At 36.8% G+C, this 21,837-nt stretch overlaps 1 protein-coding gene across 2 annotated transcripts; it reads right to left on the reverse strand.

Moving 5' to 3' along the window:
• Nucleotides 1-1,175: 1,175 nt before the first annotated feature.
• On the reverse strand, nt 1,176-20,592 carry LOC129747598 (inactive rhomboid protein 1-like). 2 transcript variants are annotated; one of them, XM_055741892.1, is made up of 7 exons: nt 19,163-20,592; nt 17,660-18,766; nt 17,371-17,598; nt 2,527-2,865; nt 2,204-2,458; nt 1,886-2,143; nt 1,176-1,818 (listed from the first exon to the last, which is right to left on the reverse strand). In XM_055741892.1, the coding sequence occupies exons 1-7, from the start codon at nt 20,045-20,047 to the stop codon at nt 1,336-1,338; spliced, it is 3,555 nt and encodes a 1,184-aa protein (XP_055597867.1). In that variant the 5' UTR covers nt 20,048-20,592; the 3' UTR covers nt 1,176-1,335. The 2 variants fall into 2 exon arrangements, with proteins under 2 accessions (XP_055597867.1, XP_055597865.1); XM_055741890.1 differs by having other exon boundaries at nt 17,660-20,590.
• Between the last annotated feature and the right edge of the window lie 1,245 nt (nt 20,593-21,837).

The following is a 21,837-nucleotide window of genomic DNA, read 5'->3' on the forward strand; positions in this document are numbered from 1 at the left end:
TAGGGTTTCCAGCGCTGCAAAGCGGACCCGTGTCTCTATCAGAAGATGAAGGACAGAAAAGCCTGTTACGTGCTTGTGTACGTTGACGACTTGGTAGAAGCCAGCGAGAAAATTGAGCTTTTCGAAACTTTGATTGCTGCTTTTAAGGAGCAATTCGAACTAAGTGAACTCAGAGACATCCACTACTATCTCGAAATTGAGGTTCAGCGAGACGAGAACCAGCAGCAGAACATCGATCGTTCGAGAGATGGGTATGGCGTATGCCAAGGACTCCAAAATTCCGTTGGATCGGGGATATATTAAGCAGGAAAGGAAGGAGGCGCCGTTGTCCGATAATCGAGCGTACCAGAAGGTAATTGGCCAACTTTTCTAACTTTCAGTCAACACTCGATCGGACATATCAGCATCGGTGTTCATTCTGAGTCTCTATACCAGCTGCCCACGCAAGGAGATTGGAATGAGGTCAAAAGGGTAATCCATTACCTAAAGGGAACCAGCCACTAACGTCTTCGATTTAGCAGAGCTGGAGATATGTCCGGACTGATAGGATAAGCTGACTCGGAAAGGGCGGAGAACATTGAAGACCGGAAATCCAACAGTGGTCAAGTCTTCAAGTTTTGCGGAGGTAAATACCATAAGCTGGAGCTGCGTTATCTTATCCACAGCGGAAGTCGAATTCATCGCATTATCTGAAGCGTCACAGGAAGCAATCTGGTTGACACGCTTGTTGGCCGACATGGATGAGAATGGAGACGTTACAATCAACGAAGACAACCAGAACTGTCTCAATATGCTGGATACCGAAAAGTTCAGCAATCGGACGAAGTACATCGCCACAAAATAACACTTCGCTCGAGACCTCGACTGAAGACATGATAGCCGATCTATTGAAAAAACCCCTTTTGGTTACACAACTCATGAAGTTGGCGATCGATGCTGAATGACAATCAACCGATCGCGGAGGAATGTTGGAGTAGGCCGATCTCCGGTGAAACTAATCACAGCAATCGAGATACTCCAATGTCATCAACTCTTGAGTTTTTTCAATCATTCCAAACCCCGTACTTCAAGATACCAGTTTTCAAAAAGTGGTCCAAACTCCCTAAAATTCTTCTTATCAATATGTGATGTGATATATGCAAAATACATTGATTAAAAAACTACTAAATCCGACGTGTACATGATGTTGATTTTACCTGCGTTCTTTATTCTTCAATATATATAGTATATCAGTATATATTCGTTATCATGTAACGTGACAATAATAATGACCAGAATGAAAAGTAGAACGTAAACCAACTGCAATGGGAAAAACTATAAAATACACCGACGACGTCATGCGTTCGGACGCGGATTGCACTGTCCCTTTTCACATATAGCTACCAGTTTATGACTATGGCTATTAGTTTTAGCATTAAGATTAGCGTTCCCTCCCGGTCCTCCACCTCCTCCATTATTGTATTTCGGATTAATGTTCTTGATCGTCCCGCCCGACATACTGATAGCACCGCCTCCGTTTCCATAGCGACCATCTCCACGACCTCCACCCCGATCGTACTCCCTGTGGCCGTTGTTCTGTCCTGCTCCCCCGTTGCCTCCCGAGCCCGGATCTCCTCCACTGTTCTTGTTGTTGAAGTAGTTGAACGTGTCGTACGGGTTCGTGTGCTCGTGCAAACCTCCATTGTTGTCGTTGATGCTGGCGATCTGATTGCCGTCGACAAAGTTGAGCGAAAATGGCGCCGAAAATAGGTAGAACACCAGAAACATAAGCATGTACAGGATGAAGTGCAGCACGAAACAGGTCCAGATGAGATTAACCTAGATATGAAGGAAAAACTTATCGTTAGGAGGGGTTCGAGGAAAAATGATCAAGGTAAGAACTCACCTTCCGTTTGCGGCTATGTTTGCGAACCGTCAAGTACGGTGTCAGCGCTAGGGTAAAGGTGGTGCCGAAGATCATTCCGGACACCAAACCGGTAAAGTTCTGCTGCCAGGGCAGAGTACCCACTACGAACACCAGGAAACCTACCACTAAAAGTTTGAGCAGGGCGAAATGGGGCCGTTTCAGATTTCGCCAGTGGCACAGGATAAGAAGGGTTAACAAAGACGATAGCGATCCCGCTAGCGATGGCAGTGGTCCAACCTAGGAACGACAGAAATGATTAATCTTCTGAATGCATCACTTCGTAATAAAAAAAGCTACCTCCGGTCGATACGGCGCAAACAGGGCACTAGTCAGGTTGCCGGCTATGCCAGAACCGATGTACAGAATCGCCGTCCGGAGGGATCCCAACAGACGCTCCAGATCCGCTAGGAGAATGTGCTGGAAGGCAAGTGTAAGCACGATGTGCATTATACCGGCGTGAAGGTACAGTGACGTGAACAGCCTGTAGAACTGATCCGGCAGTTCCGCACCGATGAAGGGAAACATCCCGCAAACGTCATTCATACAAGAAACCTGGAAACGTTACAAAAACCAAAATTACTTTTAAGTCTTCTTGATTAAAACAAACAGTTTCAACTCACCTGCGAACAGAGGGACGCCTCTTCGTGGAAGTATCCCCGAACGAAGTCGCAATACTCCCGGGTGGTGATCCGACACTCGCCGGAAATGCCCATGCAGCACGGATGCCCAATCACCTCGCACACCATGTGTTCGGCCGTGTGGTCCTTGAAGCGGAACTTCTGGGACACCTGGTTGTTCCGGCGACAGATAGGCCATTTGGTGATGTCGTCGGGCCACTCGTGCGGTGCTATCGAGGCCGGCGCTTCACAATACTTCGGGTCCAGACCACACACGCTTCCCGATATTCGTCCGCCAGGTCCGGAATCTCCCGGGGACCACTTCTTCCATGTTGATATTGTCTGTTGGCGAGGAGCAACATGAATTTAATATTAAATGGTATCATATTGGAAATGGTTAAATAACATCAGGAAACAGTATTTTTGGTGCCTAAGTTTCTTTTTAAGAATTTGACATCTTGAACTCGAATCTTATGTCCGATTTTGTCTATTACATACATTTAGTTTTGGTGATATGATGTTTTGAAGTTCAAGCCTTTAATGCATGACTTTTTTTTAAAATGAGAATAGCAATTATTGAGTCAGGTAATGAGTTACATTTTACTGAACTGAACAAGTTTGAAGCCGTTATTTTCAGTCTCATGAGAGTTATGGCTCATCGAAGTTTAAAGATATTATATACGGTTTTGCAAATTTATTCCAAACATTGTTTATTTGATACAGAAAGATATTTGTGACAATTTTAGGTTGAAATATTTGTTAGAATTCCAAAAACTACTTTAAAAAAATTAATAATTGTGATTTTTGCAGTTTCTGTGCATATTTTCTTAAATATCTCACGTACCATGAAATATCCTGAAAAAATACTAAGGCCTTTTTCGTTATTTTCCCTACTTTGGACGCGACTGTTTAACTTTTCAGGAAATCCATTTGTAGATAATGATATTGTCCGCAAGTTTCAATGAGCATTTTCCACATAGGTTTCGCCGTTATTGGAAGATTTACAAAGACCTGGATAATCAAAATTTTAAACTTTGATCCTTCTGTTCCTGTTCTGGTATTGAAAGGGTACCTTTTATTAGAGCTTGAATTAAAATAGCTATAAAAGTTTTTTTTAAATCCACGAACTGAATAAATATATAATCTTAAATTGAATAGAAACATGACAAAAACAAAGGCTTTTTAATGATTATAAAACACTAAAATTTCTGTAGTTAAAACTTTTCTTTGTTTACTTACTTTTTGCTCACTTGAGTCCAGTTGACAAAAACAGTTATTGAAAATTCGCACAAATATGGAATTGTTGGTATTTAAACAAAGTTTTAGTGATTTTAGGCCTCAAAATTTAACATCAACGAATTTGTCTTATTTTTGGAACCTTACAAATTTTCCAGGTTTTCCATTAAATTTCTTTAATTTTAGGAAAAATAGGTAGTATGGATCATATTCATCGCGGTGATAGCGTTTTTCCTTTAAACGGTTAAAAAACTTAATTGTTCCTTATTCACTTTGATTTCTCAAAATGCGTCCTATTAATTGAGCTGTCTGTTTTACCACTAATGACAAGATACATTTTTGAAACCGTTAAAAATTTTATTAGAATGACATCTTATCAGCGAAGGATTAAGGAAGAATAAAAGTTGAATTTTTTCGTAGGAGTATCTCGATCCTTGGCCAGCGAAATTAATTATTTCCAATTTTGGTAGGTACTAAATTATGCTCTAGGTACAAAGAAGCGTCCCTCACCCTAACTCGAAAATGTTCAAGCGTTTCCGAGATATTCAGATTTCAATTTGTGTTGTTCTAAATCAAAACTATGCATAAAAGGGTCAAAAATTTTTCATTTATGACAAAAATCAATAATTGATATCTTATCCAATAAACCTACATGAACAACAAAAACTGATGAGGAATCTATTCCTTTTATTTGATGAAGGATTCAGATTTTTTCTTAGATAATATAGTTTCAGAAATACACAAAATGTAACGTCTGTCAAGAATTATTCCTTTGATCTTGAGTGTTTTTTAGAGGAGGGTGGTTTTAAGTTTGCAAAACAAATGTTTTTGCGACAAAAGGAGCCACTTTTGTCGCAAAAACATTTGTTTTGCAAACTACATTTCTCTGGAGCCATTGTGAACTCCATTGATTTTTCCCTCTTGAATTCGTTTTACAGCGAACTTGTTGTTTTCTTCATAGTCTGGAACAAAAACGCAAATCTAGTTATTTGTCTTAGTTGCAATTTCGTTAAAAGAAGAACGCTTAACAATTTAAAGAAGAGAAAATTGAGTATATTTCTAGAGATTTCGTAAAATAAATTTTCCTAATTGCTCTTTGATTGGCTCTATTTTCTTCAATTTTTAAAACACAGGGAAATAAAAAATACGCTGTAAACTAATAACTTTCGGCTTTCTTTGTGCAAATTTTCAAACAATAATACTTAATGAGCAATTTTCACAGCGTTTGCAAAGTGATGTGGGACATATCCGCTCTTGAAAACGAAAGATGATGAAATGATTGCCGATTTCCTGTAAGACAGTTAAAAGGTTAAGCGTTCTTCATTAAGTGACATTGTAAATAAGACATATTTGACACATTCCACCGTGACGTGAAATCGTTTTTCCGGACTTTTCTGCACTGTTATCATTCTAGAAGTCAACCAATTTACATAAAAATGAAAAAAATTGTAGCAAACGGTCGCAAATTGAATTTCCTTCAAAATGAATATAATTTGGTCATTTTTAAGTTTGAATTGTTTTTGTTGTGATTAATTACTTTTGTGACGTGAATTCACGCTAGAATTACCCATTTCGGACTACATACATCTTTGAATTCCTGTTCTCTCTGTGGAAATAGAATATCGGTGTCTTCAAATGAGTTGTAGAAAAAACAATTACCCACAATTTGATGTACGTAGCTTTTCGATTGAAGAACAACGAACGAAGTTATGCTTATTTGAAGTTGTGACGTGAATTCACTCAGTTCAAACAGAACAGGGTAGTTGACTGAATTCACGTCACGAAATATGAAGTTTTATTGTGGTTATACTGAACCATTCTTTGGAGTCTTCAAATTTTATGTGCACTTTCCAAAACGATATTTTGTTGTTCCGACTACTACAATCATAAATTTTCAGTATCTGCACCTAACTTTTTCCTTATTTTGATTGGCACTTGAATAGCAACATATTGAGGGATCATTTGTTAAAATTTCTACTGTCTTCATTTAAAGATTCACCAAAAAAAAATATTTTTTTTAATCTTTTTTGTAATTTTATTACAAAACAATGAACTTATTAAAAAAATCGACTAAATTATGCTCAATTTGTAAAAATCCGACCATCTGGAGGGTCAAAACAGCTTTCAGTGGACATTTTTCATATAAAATTTAACAAAAAATCAAATTTTGTGACGTGAATTCACTCATTCGCGCTGTTGTAACTCAGCTAGATTTCAACCGATTTCTATAAATTTTAGAGTTTTAGAATCGTCTTATCAGTTTCAAAGAAAATCTCTTTTTTTTATTTAAAAAAAAGTCAGAGTTTTCTCGTAAAATTAAAAACTTCCCTCTTTTTGTGACGTGAATTCACTCATTTGCGACTGTTTTTGTTCGCTTTCAAACCAACTACATTAGATATAAACAAATTCTTTTTTCTACAAAATGAAGCCGTGTTTTTTAGCTTCTGAACATACTTAAAATATTTCTAAAAAAAAATCATCCATATAGTAAAATTAATCATTTTGTAAAAGTTGTCAAAAACACCACTTTTTTTAACAAAAAAACTGATTTTCAAAATCATGTAAAACATGTGTAGAAAAACTTTTTTCTATTTTTTCCGTTGGTTTTGTGTGATTTGAATTATCAAAATTATTGACAATTTTGAGATTTTTTGATACGCGAACGGATAAAAATCACTTTTGAGCGGTACAAGCGCGTGGAATGTGTAATTTGCGTTTTTACTCCAGACATTGAAGAAAATAACAGTTTGCTTTACAACGAATTCAAGTGGAAAAATCAAAGGAGTTCACAACGGCTCCAGAGAAATGTAACTATCTGGAGACACTTTTGTCGCTAAACATTTGTTTCGCAAATATAAAACCTCCCTCCCCTTAGGTGATGGAAAATCTTCAACATTTAAATAATAAATTATAAAAATCCTTTTTCTTGAGTGTCAAATTAATTTTTTTTTTCTCTTTCTAGTTTGCGGCAAAACTGTATTCAAATGATTTTTGCAAAAATTCTTGACTTCTGAAAAAAAGTGATTGCCCCAGTTTAATATAAGGCCAACTTGAATCTAAGATGTATGTATTTCTAGCATAAACGTTGCTTAACGAGTTCAAATCTGCAATATCAAATATTTTAAGACATTCCTCAGGGATGATAAGGATAGTTGCAAAGCTATTAATATTCAATTCTTTAAAAAAAACCTGTTTTCTTTTTAATTTTTCAAGCTTTGTATTTCTGAAACTAGCATATCAAGGAAAAATCTGAATCCTTCATTAAATGAAAGGTAATGGATAGATTCAAAATTAGTTTTAGTTGTTCTTGTAGGTTTGTTGAATAAGATATTAATCATTTATTTTTATCAATATTGATACATTTTTGAAAGTGATTTTAGCAAACTTCTGGGTCAAAACAATAATTCACAAAAAACCGGTTTATAGTTTTCGCTCCATCAGCAAAACTACTGGACCGATTTTCATCAAATTCAGATAAATTCAAAATGATCCGATAATTATGTTTGTTTTTACAAAAATCAATTTACTGATAAAATTACTCCTACAGTTATGTTCAACTGGATTTGCATTCTTTGATCAGTTAAAGTCAGTTGATATCAGTTAAAGTGTATCCAGAACATAAATTCTTCCAAAGTATCCTAATTAAAGTCCATTGAAAAATACTGTGCTATTTTGAAACAGGCACTCAGTGAACATCTCAATGTAATTTTGTGAAGAAAATGACGAAAAAGTAGGTTTTTGTATCAAAGAAACTGCTTTCAGATTTTGCGCAAAATGCTATGGATATTGTTGCGCTCAATGTACGATTGCACGAATATGGTATTGAACTAAAATCAAGTCAAAATACCCAAAGTTCACAAATGATTTTATTTTTTTTTGCTTCAATGCTTGGAAAGAATTGGCTAACAATGAAATTTTAAAGAGTGCTTTTAATGTGATACAATTTATATAAAATGTTTGAAAATTTTTATTTTCAATTTTCTGTACCCTAAATTGATGCCCAACCATAAAGCTTTCCTCAAAAAGATTACCGAAAAAGACGAAACAGTTGAATCACAAACAGGAAGAAACTGCTGAACGAAAAACTTTGCATTGATCGATGGAAAAGATGAAAAATGAACGTTATTATTACGTCTAAAGAGCCTAAAAACCATTTTTTTTCGCTCAAAAATTACGGAAGCTTTGCCTTATGATACCATACAATGCAATTTTTTGTTCATCAAAAAACTTAATAGACGAGGAATTTTGCAAAATTAACAGAATGGCTACAGAGGCAAAAGAACTCGACTTTCAGTACCGTAAACTGGGGGAACTTTGATCACCAGGGTAGTTTTGATCAACATGAATTTTTTGCAGATAATCATCTTTAACTAAGTATAAAGTTAATATATCTGAAAACTGTTTACTTCGTTTGAAAGCTTATAAATTAAACTAAAAATAAAATTAAATAAATTATTAAACTAAATTTGGTTTTTATTAGGAGATTTTCAATGTTACTTAAAATGTAATTTAAAATCTTAAAATATCTGGTTTTTTGAAGGTTCACAAACAAACATCTCTCCTGCTCAAATTTATTGTGAAAGTTCAACTTTTTTCTTGGTTTAGGTTTAATTTAAGTGTTATTTTTATGGCCATTTGTTGATAATTTTTGGATGTTGAAAAAAACGATCATTTTCCATGAAAAAGTCCGTATAGAACAATTGGCTAAAATCCCTATCAAATGGTTTAGTTTGAAGAAAAAAAAAACATAGGAATAGTGCGAGGACTTAGGGAATTGCATGAAGGTAAAATTTCATTTGTTTTTAAGGCCAAAAAATATTGAAGAATGTTTATAATTTTGCTCCTAAATGTATGCAGCAACATTGTCCACCTTTTGAGTATATTTGTTTTTGAAAGAAAACGTTGAAAAATTCAATTGTGTCCAAACAAAAAATTACAATTATGTATCGATATTTTGAACCTTCTTTGCTAAAGCATCAAAACAATAAATTTGAAGATGTTTAGATACGAAAAAACCGTAATGATCAAAATTACCCCGAAACTCGAAGTCTGGTTTTTTAATAAACATTTAATTATTACCACCAATGTTGTTTGAATTACCTGCAATCAATGATCATGTTTAATACTCCTCATCTCAGTTAGTGTTTTAAGGCTTTTAGGTGTTACGAAAAACTAACCCCTTTCAAAATATTCAAAAGTGAATTAAAAAAGTGATCAATGTTCCCCCAGTTTAGGGTACTTTATCGGTTGTAGTTTTTACACACTCTAACCATTTTTTTTTTAATTTTGAAACGTATGAAGGCTGACTCCAATTTTTATTTTGATAGAGTTTTTGTTAAAATTATTTCTCATATAACGAATAAAAAATATTATGAATATGTTTCGTTTTGTTGTCGTTTTTACCTAAGCTGCCTATAGATGGGGTTAATGTTTCATTTGTTCTACCTAACATAGGATTTTTTTTCCGCTAAACTAATCTATCCAAATTTGTTGTAATTTTTCGGTTCAACTGTCAATAATTTTAAGTTTCTTTTAGCTGTCACTTTTTACCACTTCTTGTGAACAGTTGTCATAAGGGTGGATTGTAAGATTAAAATGTTTGTAAACTTTCTGCGCAAAAAGGAAGCTTAAACATTGGTTGGATTTTAATTTATGCCTATTTTAGAAAACCACATTTTAGAGATGAGATGAAGGATATGCAGAAAATTAATCAAATTTAATAAAAATAAAATAAAAAAAATATTTGTATTCGGCAACACTGAAGTTATATAAAATAAAATTAATTTCAATGGCAACGTTTGTTATTTTGACAACACTAGGCAAAACAAACAAAACAAAGTCAGTCAGTTCTTGTATGCGACAGACGTGGGTGAGTAAATCTCTGAGTTGAGATTCGTAAGAGTCGTAGAATAATGACAATAACGTGGCCGGTAAAATAGAGACAGAGACCGCAGATAGTCAGGGCTGCTGCCACGAAAAATTTATTTCTGATTGGCTCCGGCTTGGCACAAGGAGCGCAGATTTTTAAGGCTGCTGCAACAAAAAAAAAGTTTTTGATTCGGCCTCCGGTAGAAAGACGGATTGGCACAGGGAGCGCAGATTTAAAAGGCTGCTGCTACGGATAAAACAGTTCCTGATTCAGCCCTTGGAAAAAGACGCATAGTCTTTGAAAGCGCAGATTTTCAAGGCTGCTGCTGATTGTTAATTTTGATTTGGCCTTCCAGTGGATAAAGACGGAATTGGATTAGGAAGCACAGATGTTTTTTTGAAAGTATTTAGCCTACCGGTGGAAAAAGACGAATCGACTTGGGAAGGAGAGATTTTAAGGCTGCTGCTGCTGATTGCTTGTTTGATTTGCGTTCCGGTGGGAAAAGACGGATTGGCTTAGGAAGCGCAGATTTTAAAGTCTGCTGCTGCTGATTGTTTGTTTTTATGTGGCCTTCCCATGGGTAAAGACGGAATTGACCTAGGATGTGCAGATTTTAGGCCAGCTTCTGCTGATTGATTGTAATGAGAATTGAGATGAAGGATATTTGTACAATAAAATTTTGTTCTAGAGAAAAACATAAGTCTGTGTTTAAAAGTTTCACTTGATAATAGAGGTGAGAAGAAATGTAGCGACGAGATGAAGGATATGCAGAAAATAAATCAAATTGTTGTATTCGGCAACACTGAAGTCACATAAATTAAAATAAATTTATATCGCAACGATAATTATTTTGGCAACACTAGGCAAAAGAATAAGCGAGTTATCAATCCGCGATGCCAGGTAAACGTTTGACGTTTCGTAGTTAGGAAAAAAGGTAAACAAAGGGGTGTAAATTTTCGATGAATTTAAAACTAATTTTACTACGGCTTTTTACTTCAGTGATCTCTTAAAAAGTGAGTAGAATCAACTTTTAGGTCTTCTTCTAGTGTTTTACATATTTTATGATAAAATATTGATAGCTACTAAGCGATAAATTGAGTTTCAAAAACTGGTGTTTCTCTTGCGACTGAAAACACACCGAAGTATTTTAAAAGTTTTTGAATGGAAAAGTGATATTTTCACAAAAACATTCATTCAAAAAAATTGTTTAAGATATTTGTAAGCTAAATTTACGAATGTTCTGTTTTGGAAAGCATTCTATCAAGGAAAAAACCTGGTTGAAAAAACTGTAATTTTAACCTGTTTTCTGTTAACCAAATTATCAAATTTGATGGTTTTTTCAGGAATCAACGGAGTGTTTGAGTTGTTTTTTGTACTGGAAGAAGATTTAAAATGATTTAGATGTTTTATAGATTTATTTAAGAGTTGTATTTCATGTATGAAAAATGCAGTTCTGAGTGTTTGCTCTTATGGGAGAGCTGTTTGCACATTTTTCGAAAACATTTGTAATAAAGTCAGATGTATTTCTGTCGGCGTGTCTTGCAAGTACCTTCTCATGACAAAATTTTGCCGAATAATTATTAAAAAATAACATTAGGAGCTAATTTCCTTTTTATTTCTATGCCTGTTCCTACAAGCTTCCCAAATTCTCTAAACTCTTGTATGAAGCACTTTGTAGCGCTACTGTTTGGTTAATATCTCGGATCCATTCTTGTGAGTGACAGATGTTTCTGAGAGAATTTCTGAGTTAAGATTCCTAAGAATCGTAAAATCATGACACCCGTCTAAAGGTGGAGTTGGATTTTAGAGGGTTTCGCTTTCTATTTTTTCAATAAGTACTAAATCTCAACTCAACATAATCGTGGACTAACGGAGCTGAGTTGAACAGAAATTTTTAAATTCAAGGTCATTTTTGAATTTCTAAAACCCTGAGATGGTTCATAACTCACTCATGATTTGTTGAAGAATTTTGAGGTAACATTTACATGAGTAAATTTAAACTTTAAGGTTTGTATGGGAAACTTGAATATTTTATACCTAAAAATCAACATCATTTTTGTTTGTTCTGTGAAAAAAAGCCTACCAATGATTTTCATTGCAATTTATAATTTTTCTAAAACAAAATTTCCACTGAACAACTTTGGCAAAGACCGTAACTTCGTATCTAATTAAGCATAAAACACATAACCCTATTAAACAGCTAATAACTTTTTTTCCTAATTAGATACGAAGTTACGGTCTTCGACAAAGTTGTTCATCGAAAATTTCCTTTCAGAAATTTATAAATAGAAATAACCGTTCGCAGGCTTGGTTCCGCAGAACAAACAAAAATGAGGTTGATTTTTTAGTACAAAATATTCAATTTTCCCATACAAAGCTGAAAGTCATGAAAACCTTACTTAAAAATTTTGCAAAAAATCGAGTATTAGTTTTAAACAAAAAAGAAGCTTTTTAGATCCCAGGGTTTGAAAACTTCAAAAAATGACCCCAAATCGATCCAGTCTATTGAGTACTAGCCACTCGTCACGGTCGGTGCCAAACCTTTCAAATTAATTGCTATTTTGTTTATCTTTTTTAATTTCCAGTTAGTGATAGGGTAAGTGAGCCCTATTTTGGCATGGTCCTTTTCTTGGCATGCCAACATGTCTTTTCATGTTTTTCAGGTCCAAATTGAGCTAAAAAATTTGAATATATTTTCATTACAAAGAGAATAATTTGTTTCAAATCTGTGCATACCGAATTTTTTGATTGTTGTACTTTATTAAAGTAGTTAATTTTTTTTCGATCTGCATTCGAGGCAATTATGTTTGAAATCACCGTATGAAAATCAGATGAACTCACCTTTCTAGTGCAACAGTTAAATTCACATGCGATTTCAAACGCGAACATTCATTTGAAAAATTTGCAATAAATACTCATGCCTACAGTTAAACTCGGCAAAAAATGAAAAAATACAAGAAAGACAAAAGAATGAATATTTATTTAGGTTTTGATTAAAAATTTAAAACTAATTTTGTTCCTTTTCTTGGCACGCAACTTCAATCGAAATACACCACCAGTGTTGGAAGCTGGAAAAAATACATGTTTATTAAGGAGGTATTTTTGGGCCGAAGTTTTCCCTAAAAATTCATTTAAAACTACGCACAAATGTTTTCATATTAATAGGGTTGTATGATAAGACTTTCTATCAACTTAAGCTTAGATATAAGTTTAAGAACATAAAGGATTCGACAAACTAAAAGTCATACCCAAGCATTGAAAATACAAAAATCGCTATTTGGGAACAATGAATCGAAGGTACATTGGTATGCGTGCGAACAGGATTTGCATTGCAGTCTGCCGAGTAAATACCACGTGGTCTCCTATAAAACACAGTGGTTCGAAATAAAAAAAAACTAAATGAAATTAAGCAACTCACAAGACTTAAGATGTTTTTCTTGTCAATAACTGTTAGATCGATGGCAATTTATGACTTTAGTATCTATATAAAATACATAATTAATTGAGTTTTGGTATCGTTTTCCATTGCTTGGGAACCATATATCCAGATCTAATTTTTTGAATTTTTATTCTTATTTTTTTCTTGGAAACAGAAATTGGAAGTTCAGGAAAAAATCGAATGATTCCTTAAAATATTAGATGTGAGTCGAATTAAAAAAAAATTGGTTAGCAAGGTTTACATTCTAACATCTATTTGGCGTGTCAAACCACTGCGCAACGCCCCGGGCATTCGAGATGGCTCTTGTTAGAAGCTCATAATTTCAGCTAATAAATTCAAAAGGGCAAAATTTTAAAATACCATTCAAGGAATTTTTCAATTTCTTACTTTATGAAGCCAAACTCCACAATATGAAGATAGTTGTTGGTAGTGAAAATAACACTATGTGTCGCAATCGCAAGTCTCCTAGAGAATTTTACTATCAAATTATGGTCTATAAAAACTCACAAGAAATAATTTAAACAATGATTTATAAATGACAACACATCACAACAGAACCATAGAAATGTCGTAAATGAATCTGTCGTAGGCTTAGCATTCCTGAATGTGTCCAGTTAGCATTCAAGTCAAGAAATTCTCCAAAAAAAACTGAGAAAATCTAAGAAATTTTTCCAATATTTGGAAAAATCTAATCAGTCCTTTATAATTAACTTACTGTATACATATTGGAGAAATTTTTTGAAGTGTTTAGCTTGAAAAGTTTGCTTACAAAATATGTTAGTTTAGATTTCATCAAAGGGATTTAATGCTCATAAAACAGAGAAAGTTCAAACCACTCGCGGATATAATTCGTTTCTGAATCGGTCCCCCTTATGAAGGTTTGGTTGTCATTCATAAACCAATGATTCTCATTCATACACAAATATTCTGAAATTACCTGATGTGTTAATAATCATCACTTTGTATAAATGAGTAAAAAGTTTAAAGTTTTAAAAAAAATGGGAAGTTCTGGACTTCCGACTTTTTGAAATGCAAGCTTATTTTGTGCTTCCCTTCCAACCAAATCTCATCAATGTTTTCAAAAGCCTTTTTGTTGTATGAGTGAAGTTCGGTGTTCCATCGTCGCATAGAACTTTACGCCAAACTGACGTCATTCTGTCAGTGGCCTTATATTCAGAATAGCCAAACAGTCTGTTAACTGTCAATTGAGCATTGTTGGTAAAGATCTATTGCAAATTCCTGGTGGCCAAGAATCGGATCATCGAAACGGCAAACAATTTGTACGGCGGCCAAGTGATTGGAGCACCGCAGTGAGTTCTTTGCATGCATTTTGCTCACATTAATGAAAGTTACATAGAGAAAACATATTTTTGTTGAACTCTCAGCAGGTTAGCAAGTAAATTCTTCAAAGGATGTTCTATGGTGCACTCAACAGGAAGGTTGGAATGTTGAAAAAAAGGGTTAACCATGCTTTAGGTGCCAAGGTCGGGTACATTTACCCTAAGCGCAATAGTCGCAATAGTGGCTTAAAGATAGCTATCTTTTATGTTTCATTTTGGGATTTCGACTAGCTATCGCTAACTTTGATCGGATAAGCCGCTTAATAAGCGTCTTTAACTTGTGAGTAAGGAATGCCGAACACTATGAGTTTAAATCCAGAATCAAATCAGAATCCTTCATTTTATTTAATACTAGCTGATCCAGTACGAACTTCGTTTCGCTTTTAACTTTAAAGCTGATGATTTGTATTTGGTTGGTAATTGGGACGCATTTTCATGAAAAAATGCTTAAAAAACTAAACAGAATTTGCAAGCGACCTATTTGCTTGTCTACCAAACGGAAATTTGAGAAATTGATTGACCGTCGAAAAGAACACTCGTGTACGACCTTTTTTCTGTCGTCTGATTAAAAATTTGAATTCATAATTCAATTGTCCATTTTGTAAAACACCCGTGAATGATTTTTGTCTGGATCTTATACATATATAATTGAACAATTATTGCAAAAACATTAAACATTAAATGTGGACGACCCCTTTTTCTGTCGTCTAATAGAAAGTTTGTTATCAGGAATCGATTTCTCGTTCTGCAAAATTCTCGTGTTTGAATTTTTGCCTCGAAATTATGCCTAAAAACGTAGTTATTGCAAAAAAAAAGTCGAAAATATTATGGACGACCCCTTTTACTGATTGCTTGTCGAAATTTGACACGTGAAATCAATTACATGTGCTGTAAAATTCCCATGTGCAAATTTTCATTATAATCCGTTGTAAAATCAAGACAATGGAGCTTATTCTAAGAGTCACGTGACGTGATTTGCAAAATTTCACATCGTTGTGCCGACTCCAGAAAAAACTCTAGGCTAGAAGTTTTAGCTCAAATGTCCTGTGATCGATTTTTGGAGCTCATTTATACTGACGTTTCTTCTCTGAAAAATTTCCTGGAGTCAGGATAAAGAAGCGAAATTTGAGTCACATCACTCGACTCGCAGAATAACCCCCAATATAGCAAAAACAGTGAACAGATAATATGAACGACCATTTTTGCCGACCCCTGACTCGAGATTTGAAACCCGAAACAATTGAGCGTCCCTCAGAACTTCTATGTGGAAATTTTCATCTCAATAGAATGCTTAATAACGTCAATATAGCAAAAAAAAAAAAGTTTATATGGACGACACCTTTCGCAGACCTCTGAATAAAAATTTGACTCCTGAAAACAATTACTCGTTCTTTGAAACTCCCACATACCAAGTTTCCATCTTAATCCAATGTATTTAAGCATTAATATCGCAAAAATAGTGTTAATATGGACGACCCCTTCGACCGACCCTGGACCCTGAATTTGAAACCTGGAGTTGATTGATCATTCCTCAAAACACTTTTGTGCAAATTTTCTTAAAAATGAAATCTATAATAACGCCAATATCGCAAAAAACACTGAAAAGTTGATATGGACAACCCCTTTTGCCGATCCCTTCTACAAAATTTGATAACTGGAATCGATTGTCCGTTCCTTAAAATGTCCGTCTGCAAATTTTCATCTCAATCCAATGCATAATAACACCAATATCGTAAAAAACATTAAAAAGTTGTTATGGACGACCCCTTTGGCCGAACCCTGACCCTGAATTTAATACCTGGAATCGATTGCTCGTCCCTCGAAACACTCATGTGCAAATTTTTACATCAATCCCATGTATAATAACGTAAATATAGTAAAAACACTGAACAGTTCATATGAACGACCCCTTTTGCCGACTCCTGACACAAAATTCAATACCTGGAATATATTTCCCATGTCTCAGAGACCCTAAGTGCAAATTTTTGTCATAATCCGACGAAAAATAACGTCAATATCGCGAAAACAATATTTGTCTTGTATGGACGACCCACTTTAGAAAAGGTAATTCAAAAATCTGATAACATTTTTCATCATTCTTGGTCCTAATGAGTATCCATGCCAAATTTCAGCTCTCTAGTTCTTAAGATGGCTGAGTCTATAGAGGACAATTAAACAAACAAACCCACAGAAATTGCTTTTTAAATATATATATAAAGATTTTATTTTATTAAATATTTTAATTCATGCTGAATTCATTAAAATTTATCTCAGGTTTTGAAAAATTTGTTCAAAATCTGGCGCGTTGGTAATTTTCAGGCTTCAGATTATTTTTTAAAAGCATGGTTGCTTTCTTAAGTTTGAACTCATTGTTGAGTGAAAATATAGGATATTACTTTCTGTAAATTTTAACCCTCAATATAAAAATTAGTCATCATCGTTATTTCCGATTCACTCCAAGTTATCTTTTGTGAAGAGAACAAAATAATAATTTTACATATTTTTAACTTTTTTTTTGTTCTCTCTGATTCCGATTTCGCAGAACTTCCCAGGTAATCATTCGCACTGTTATAAGCCGCATATGGGCAGCATAACAGCATTTCAGTGCCCGTCAGCAGTATAAAATGTTTACAAAAGCCGATTGACCCTGTGTCCTGTGACCTCCAAACAACAGATAAATCCTATATTGCTATGAGAGTAAATGTCAGTACATTCAATCGACTTTGTCATGACATTTCTAAAACGAAAAAAAACCAATAACTTCTAACAAAACTTAGAAAACCTCAGATTTAATCATACGATTCATAAAGCTAATAAAATGGTAATAAGAACTAGGTACCAGCTGATCCAGCGGTTTTTGAGAGCTGAAACCTGAGCCGATAATTATCGTTCGGAAGCTACCTCTAAGCTACTTGAAAAACTGAGCGTGTAAACCAATTATCCCCTGCCAAATAGTCACTTACCGTAGGCCACAGTCCGCGCACCGAACAGTCCGCCTGGGAGCTCTGAACACATCCGGAATCGTCGTTTCGTATACAGCAGGCCGTTTCGCGTTCTTGTTTGCGCGTCTTCGATATCAATTCCATGATTCGGGCATCCCGTCGCATACAGGGCCCATACTTGGCTCCTATATGTACCAGATCGTCACCGCGCAGCCCGATCCACACGTTCCGCTGCTCGTAGTGTTGCACCTGTGGAACACAACTTGAGTCAGTAATGTGATCGAATTAAGGAAATGTTATTGAGAAATACCGTTTGCAAACTCAAGCTCGTGACGAGAACTTGACTGCTCTTCTGCTCGTACCCAATTCCGATGGGTCCGATACTGTAGCACAGTATGGCTAGAAGCAGTACCAGAAGCTGTGTGATATTCAGCCAGTACGTGAAGAACGGCCGGTAGTCGTAGCGATCATCTAACGCGTTAGGCCTTAGAAGTTTGATACTGTGCCCCGAAGGTCGTCTCGAGTTATCCAGAACGCTATCGAGTACGTGGGCTGCAATACGTTGACCGTAGTACTGATAGGGAGGGTTCCTAGCTCGATTCGTATGTTGTTGCTGCATTTGGATCTCTGCCGATCTTGTTCTCCAGCCTGTTCCAACTGTGGCTCTGTTTGGGTCGATCAGATAAATCTGTCTGGCGTCCTCAGCTCCAAGGTCCTGTTCAGCCATCTGTTGCTGATTACTGAGAGTTGGAATGTCGAAAAACAACTCATCATCGTTGATCGGTGTAAGTCCGTCACATAGGTCGTTATCTTCATTGTTTAGTGCCACATGAGCGGGGGCGAAACTGCGGGACCATTGTTTCTGTCTACGTGCTAGTCGATTTCTTAAGCTCTGAACGAAGAATACCATTCCATTGGCAATCATCTCTGAAACCGAAGGCTTCCGTTCAACGTGATAGCCATCGCTGCCGTCGTGTCTATAGTACGGGTTGAAGCGCTGCCTTCTATTTTGCTCCGTTTCCGGTTCGTCTTGGCTTTGGGCCGGTAATACGTCCGGTCTATCACTGTGCTCGTTCAGAACGTCTGCATTGACTTCGTTCACTCTTCCCATGACGACTTCCTCTTTGAGCGAACCGAAACGACGCACTGCTAGACGCTTTTGACGGTCTTCCCATTTTTGCTGTTCGTAGTCTTCGTTGAGCTGATCTACTCCGAAGAACTGGGACGTGCTTCGACGGAGATACTCTTTGACGCGTTGTTTGTGCGAGAGCCTTGTTCGAATCTGTTGCGTGTTGCGTTGAAGCGTCGATGGTGTGGAGTCTGGTTGAAGACGTGGTGGAGCTATTTGCTGAAGTGACAGTGATTGTTGTTGCTGTTGCTGTTGTTGTTGTGCGTGCTGTTGTTGCAGTTGCTGTAGCTGTTGATAGAGAGGCTGCTGTTGGATTTGCTGATGCTGAATGTGCTGCTGTTGGTACTGGATTATGATGGAAGGGTTGCTGCAGGAGCTGTTGAGTGTGTGTGACTGGGAAATTATTAGGGATGAAGCACTTCGGCCTGTGCCGTCGTCGCCCGTCACTACGAGAGGATGCTGATGGGAGTAGGTTGTGTGTGACACTAGTGACGGTGGGCTAAGCGGAGATTGGCGTTCCATTTCGGACATCGAGACCGAGGAAATGGACAGTGGTTGGGGGCTTATTGGACCAGACGTTTGGGTTGTTTGGTGAACACCGGTTGCTCTACGTAGGCTATTACAGTGGTAGCAATTGTCCTCATCGGACGGGTTCGGATTCATTGGTTCACTCATGATACTTACTGGCGTTGGGGTTCGAAGCATGGTGTAGTCTGGACCGCCAGGACAAAGCTGTTGCCGCGTTTGCCGACCGAGCGTTGCGGTTTGAGTAAATGTACAAAGCGGTTGTTGGCAGTTTACGGGTCTTGCACGAGGTGGCGTTGCGTAGTGGTCGGTAACATCTTCTGCTATGTGCTGCACCTGTGACGTTTTGGATTCCACCTTCAAGCGATAGGGAAGTGTACTCACTCCACTCGCTCTTGGAAGTCCTTGATTGATGATGTTTATTCCTCCCTTCGAAGCAATCAATCCCGCCATTAGTGTCGGTCCCAAGCCCATTTCCTGCTGATAGTTCTCCGGTGGTGGAGGAGTGGGTATATATCTTTTAACAGGCGTATGCACAGTGGATGTTAGATAACTGTAACTCTCCGAGCCAGTAATCAGTGGGGGATTATTGATCAAATAGTTTCCGTATTGATCCGTTTTCGACTGCGGAGGATCCCGAAAACGTTCCGGAACCGGATAGCGAGTCCTCGAGCTGGGCGACATCGAACGATGATGTGGTGCATTTCTGTTATCAGGATAAGCAATAATAGACGTGGGGGCTGAGCTGGTGGAATATCGATCGCCTGTTGGTGGCACAGCTGAGACTGGTGAAGTAATACAGCAGGGCCGCAAATTTTCGTCTTTTCGATAACATTCGCTGCCGGGAGGTGACACAAAGGCCGTTAATCTGGTTCCAAGATTTGAATAGGATGATTCGCTAAATCTCGACGGAGACGGAGCTCCATTCTGTGGCCCACTAGCCTCGTTATCGCACAAACCATCCCCATAATTGATGGTCGATGTCACAGTAAATTGCTGCTGATAATGGCTATGTCCAAACGACGAACGACGGCTTCTGCTCATATCGATACCCTATCGCGGATTCAATTGAGCTATTTTATCCTCCCCGATAATTTTAACTAATTTAACATCTAATCACACCATTGTCTAACATTTTGCTACCCCACTCTATACGCATATTTTCACTAATTTGAAAGAAAATTATTTTCCAAAATGGCTGAGCTCACTAAAATAAACACACCCCAGCATGTACGAGAACTCAAAGGAAAAATCTCTGCTCCCATGTTCGAAAGCGTCTCGCACCATATTCTTGCACAATTTTCCCAACAAAATTTCGGTACTCCGATTCTTCGAACAACTGAAAAACGTATCCCGATCCACAATTAGCCTAAATTCAGGAGATATGTGCTAAACGAACATAAATTTCTGTCGATGTCTTATTTTTCCGTCACTACGTTGTCTTCTCCCGTTAACCCAAAGAGAGCTCCGTGGAGCTATTTTTTCCTTTAACACCACTCACATCAGCACACATTTTAGGGCAGCAGTCACGCGAGAGTATCTTTCGCACCAAACTAATCACCATCGCTAGCCGTCGTCAGCCGTGACCGAGTTCCCATCCCAAGTCAAAGAAAGGCGAAGTCCTGTTTTCAAGGATTCCACTCATTTTAGCCCCTCAAAGTTGGCAGTAATGCATTTTGACGTAACATCCCCCAAAACCACCCCCGATCCCCACCAAACTAAATGTGAGAACCATAACAAACAAGAACTCGCTAGGATATGTTTTTTCATCCCCCCATACCGACGAACAAAAACAACGAACTCTTTGCATAAATGTGGGAAGTAAGCACACAGCATGGAAGGATTCGTTGAGGCACCTGGTGCGCATGACTGCGGTAGGTGGGTGGCGCGCGATACGCAACATAGAACAACAAAAGACACATGATTCAATTCGCCCGAAAATTGGCGAGCTCTCGCCCCCAAAGGGTGACAGTTTGAACCAATCGCTTGTAGTAGACGTTGCCCACTAATTCAAAAATGAACTTATTATCAAAAATCTAAACTCATTATTTTTTATCCCAAAACTCGATTTATGAATCTGCATTGAAAATATCGAAATCAGAACTCTAAACTTTAAATTATTAGATTAGAAATTTAATATTGAACTTCTTTCCGAGTAGGGGAGATGGGGGCATAATGGTCACCTTAAAGAAAACGCTTGTTTAACCATAGAGAACAGCTGTAATATGTGAATTACATCATTGTTTCGTGTTCAGACACTCAAATAGTCTATTGCCTAATTGGATTAAAACTTGAAAAAGTAGATAAAAACGTTTAAAAATGCATTTTAAATTTTTTTGCCGAAAGCTAAAAACCAGTCACTGTAGAGGCATAATGAAAAAAAACCCCTCGAGGCAGTATGAGCACCATTAATTATGGCATGATGAGCATTTTCTGCCGAAGAATCTAGCAGCGAATTCGACTCGATGAAGTCAACTAAGTAATAGAGCTACAGTTTAAATTTTATCGTCTGACGATTTGGCCTATTGGTTAGATGTCGGAGTGGTAATCAGTAGGCTCGAGTTCGATTCCTGGTGGAGGTGATTTTTTCTTTCATTTACCATTCATGATCATGATTGCACTAAACGGTGAGGCGTAGATTCATCAAACAAAGCAATAACAAAATAATCTAGGTCTGTTTGTAGAATTCAAAGAATTAACACATGCTCATACATTATGTTTCTGGTGTTTTGTTTGACGGATGATGCTTTGATGCTATTAGCCGTATTATGTATCAATAAAAAAAAACCAATCATGAATGGTATGTGCAAAAAAAAAATCTCCTCGAACAGGAA

This window comes from Uranotaenia lowii, chromosome 2 (genome assembly GCF_029784155.1).
Source record: "Uranotaenia lowii strain MFRU-FL chromosome 2, ASM2978415v1, whole genome shotgun sequence".
NCBI classification, from domain to species: domain Eukaryota; kingdom Metazoa; phylum Arthropoda; class Insecta; order Diptera; family Culicidae; genus Uranotaenia; species Uranotaenia lowii.

What these genes read in the sequence shown, in the direction of transcription:
- LOC129747598 (XM_055741890.1), bottom strand. Translation starts at nt 20,047, where the DNA reads ATGAGCAGAAGCCGTCGTTCGTCGTTTGGACATAGCCATTATCAGCAG. An exon ending in CGAGCTTGAGTTTGCAAACG is followed by an intron (nt 17,599 to 17,659) that starts GTATTTCTCAAT and finishes TGTGTTCCACAG; the next exon opens with GTGCAACACTACGAGCAGCG. An exon ending in TTGCGCCGTATCGACCGGAG is followed by an intron (nt 2,144 to 2,203) that starts GTAGCTTTTTTT and finishes TGTCGTTCCTAG; the next exon opens with GTTGGACCACTGCCATCGCT.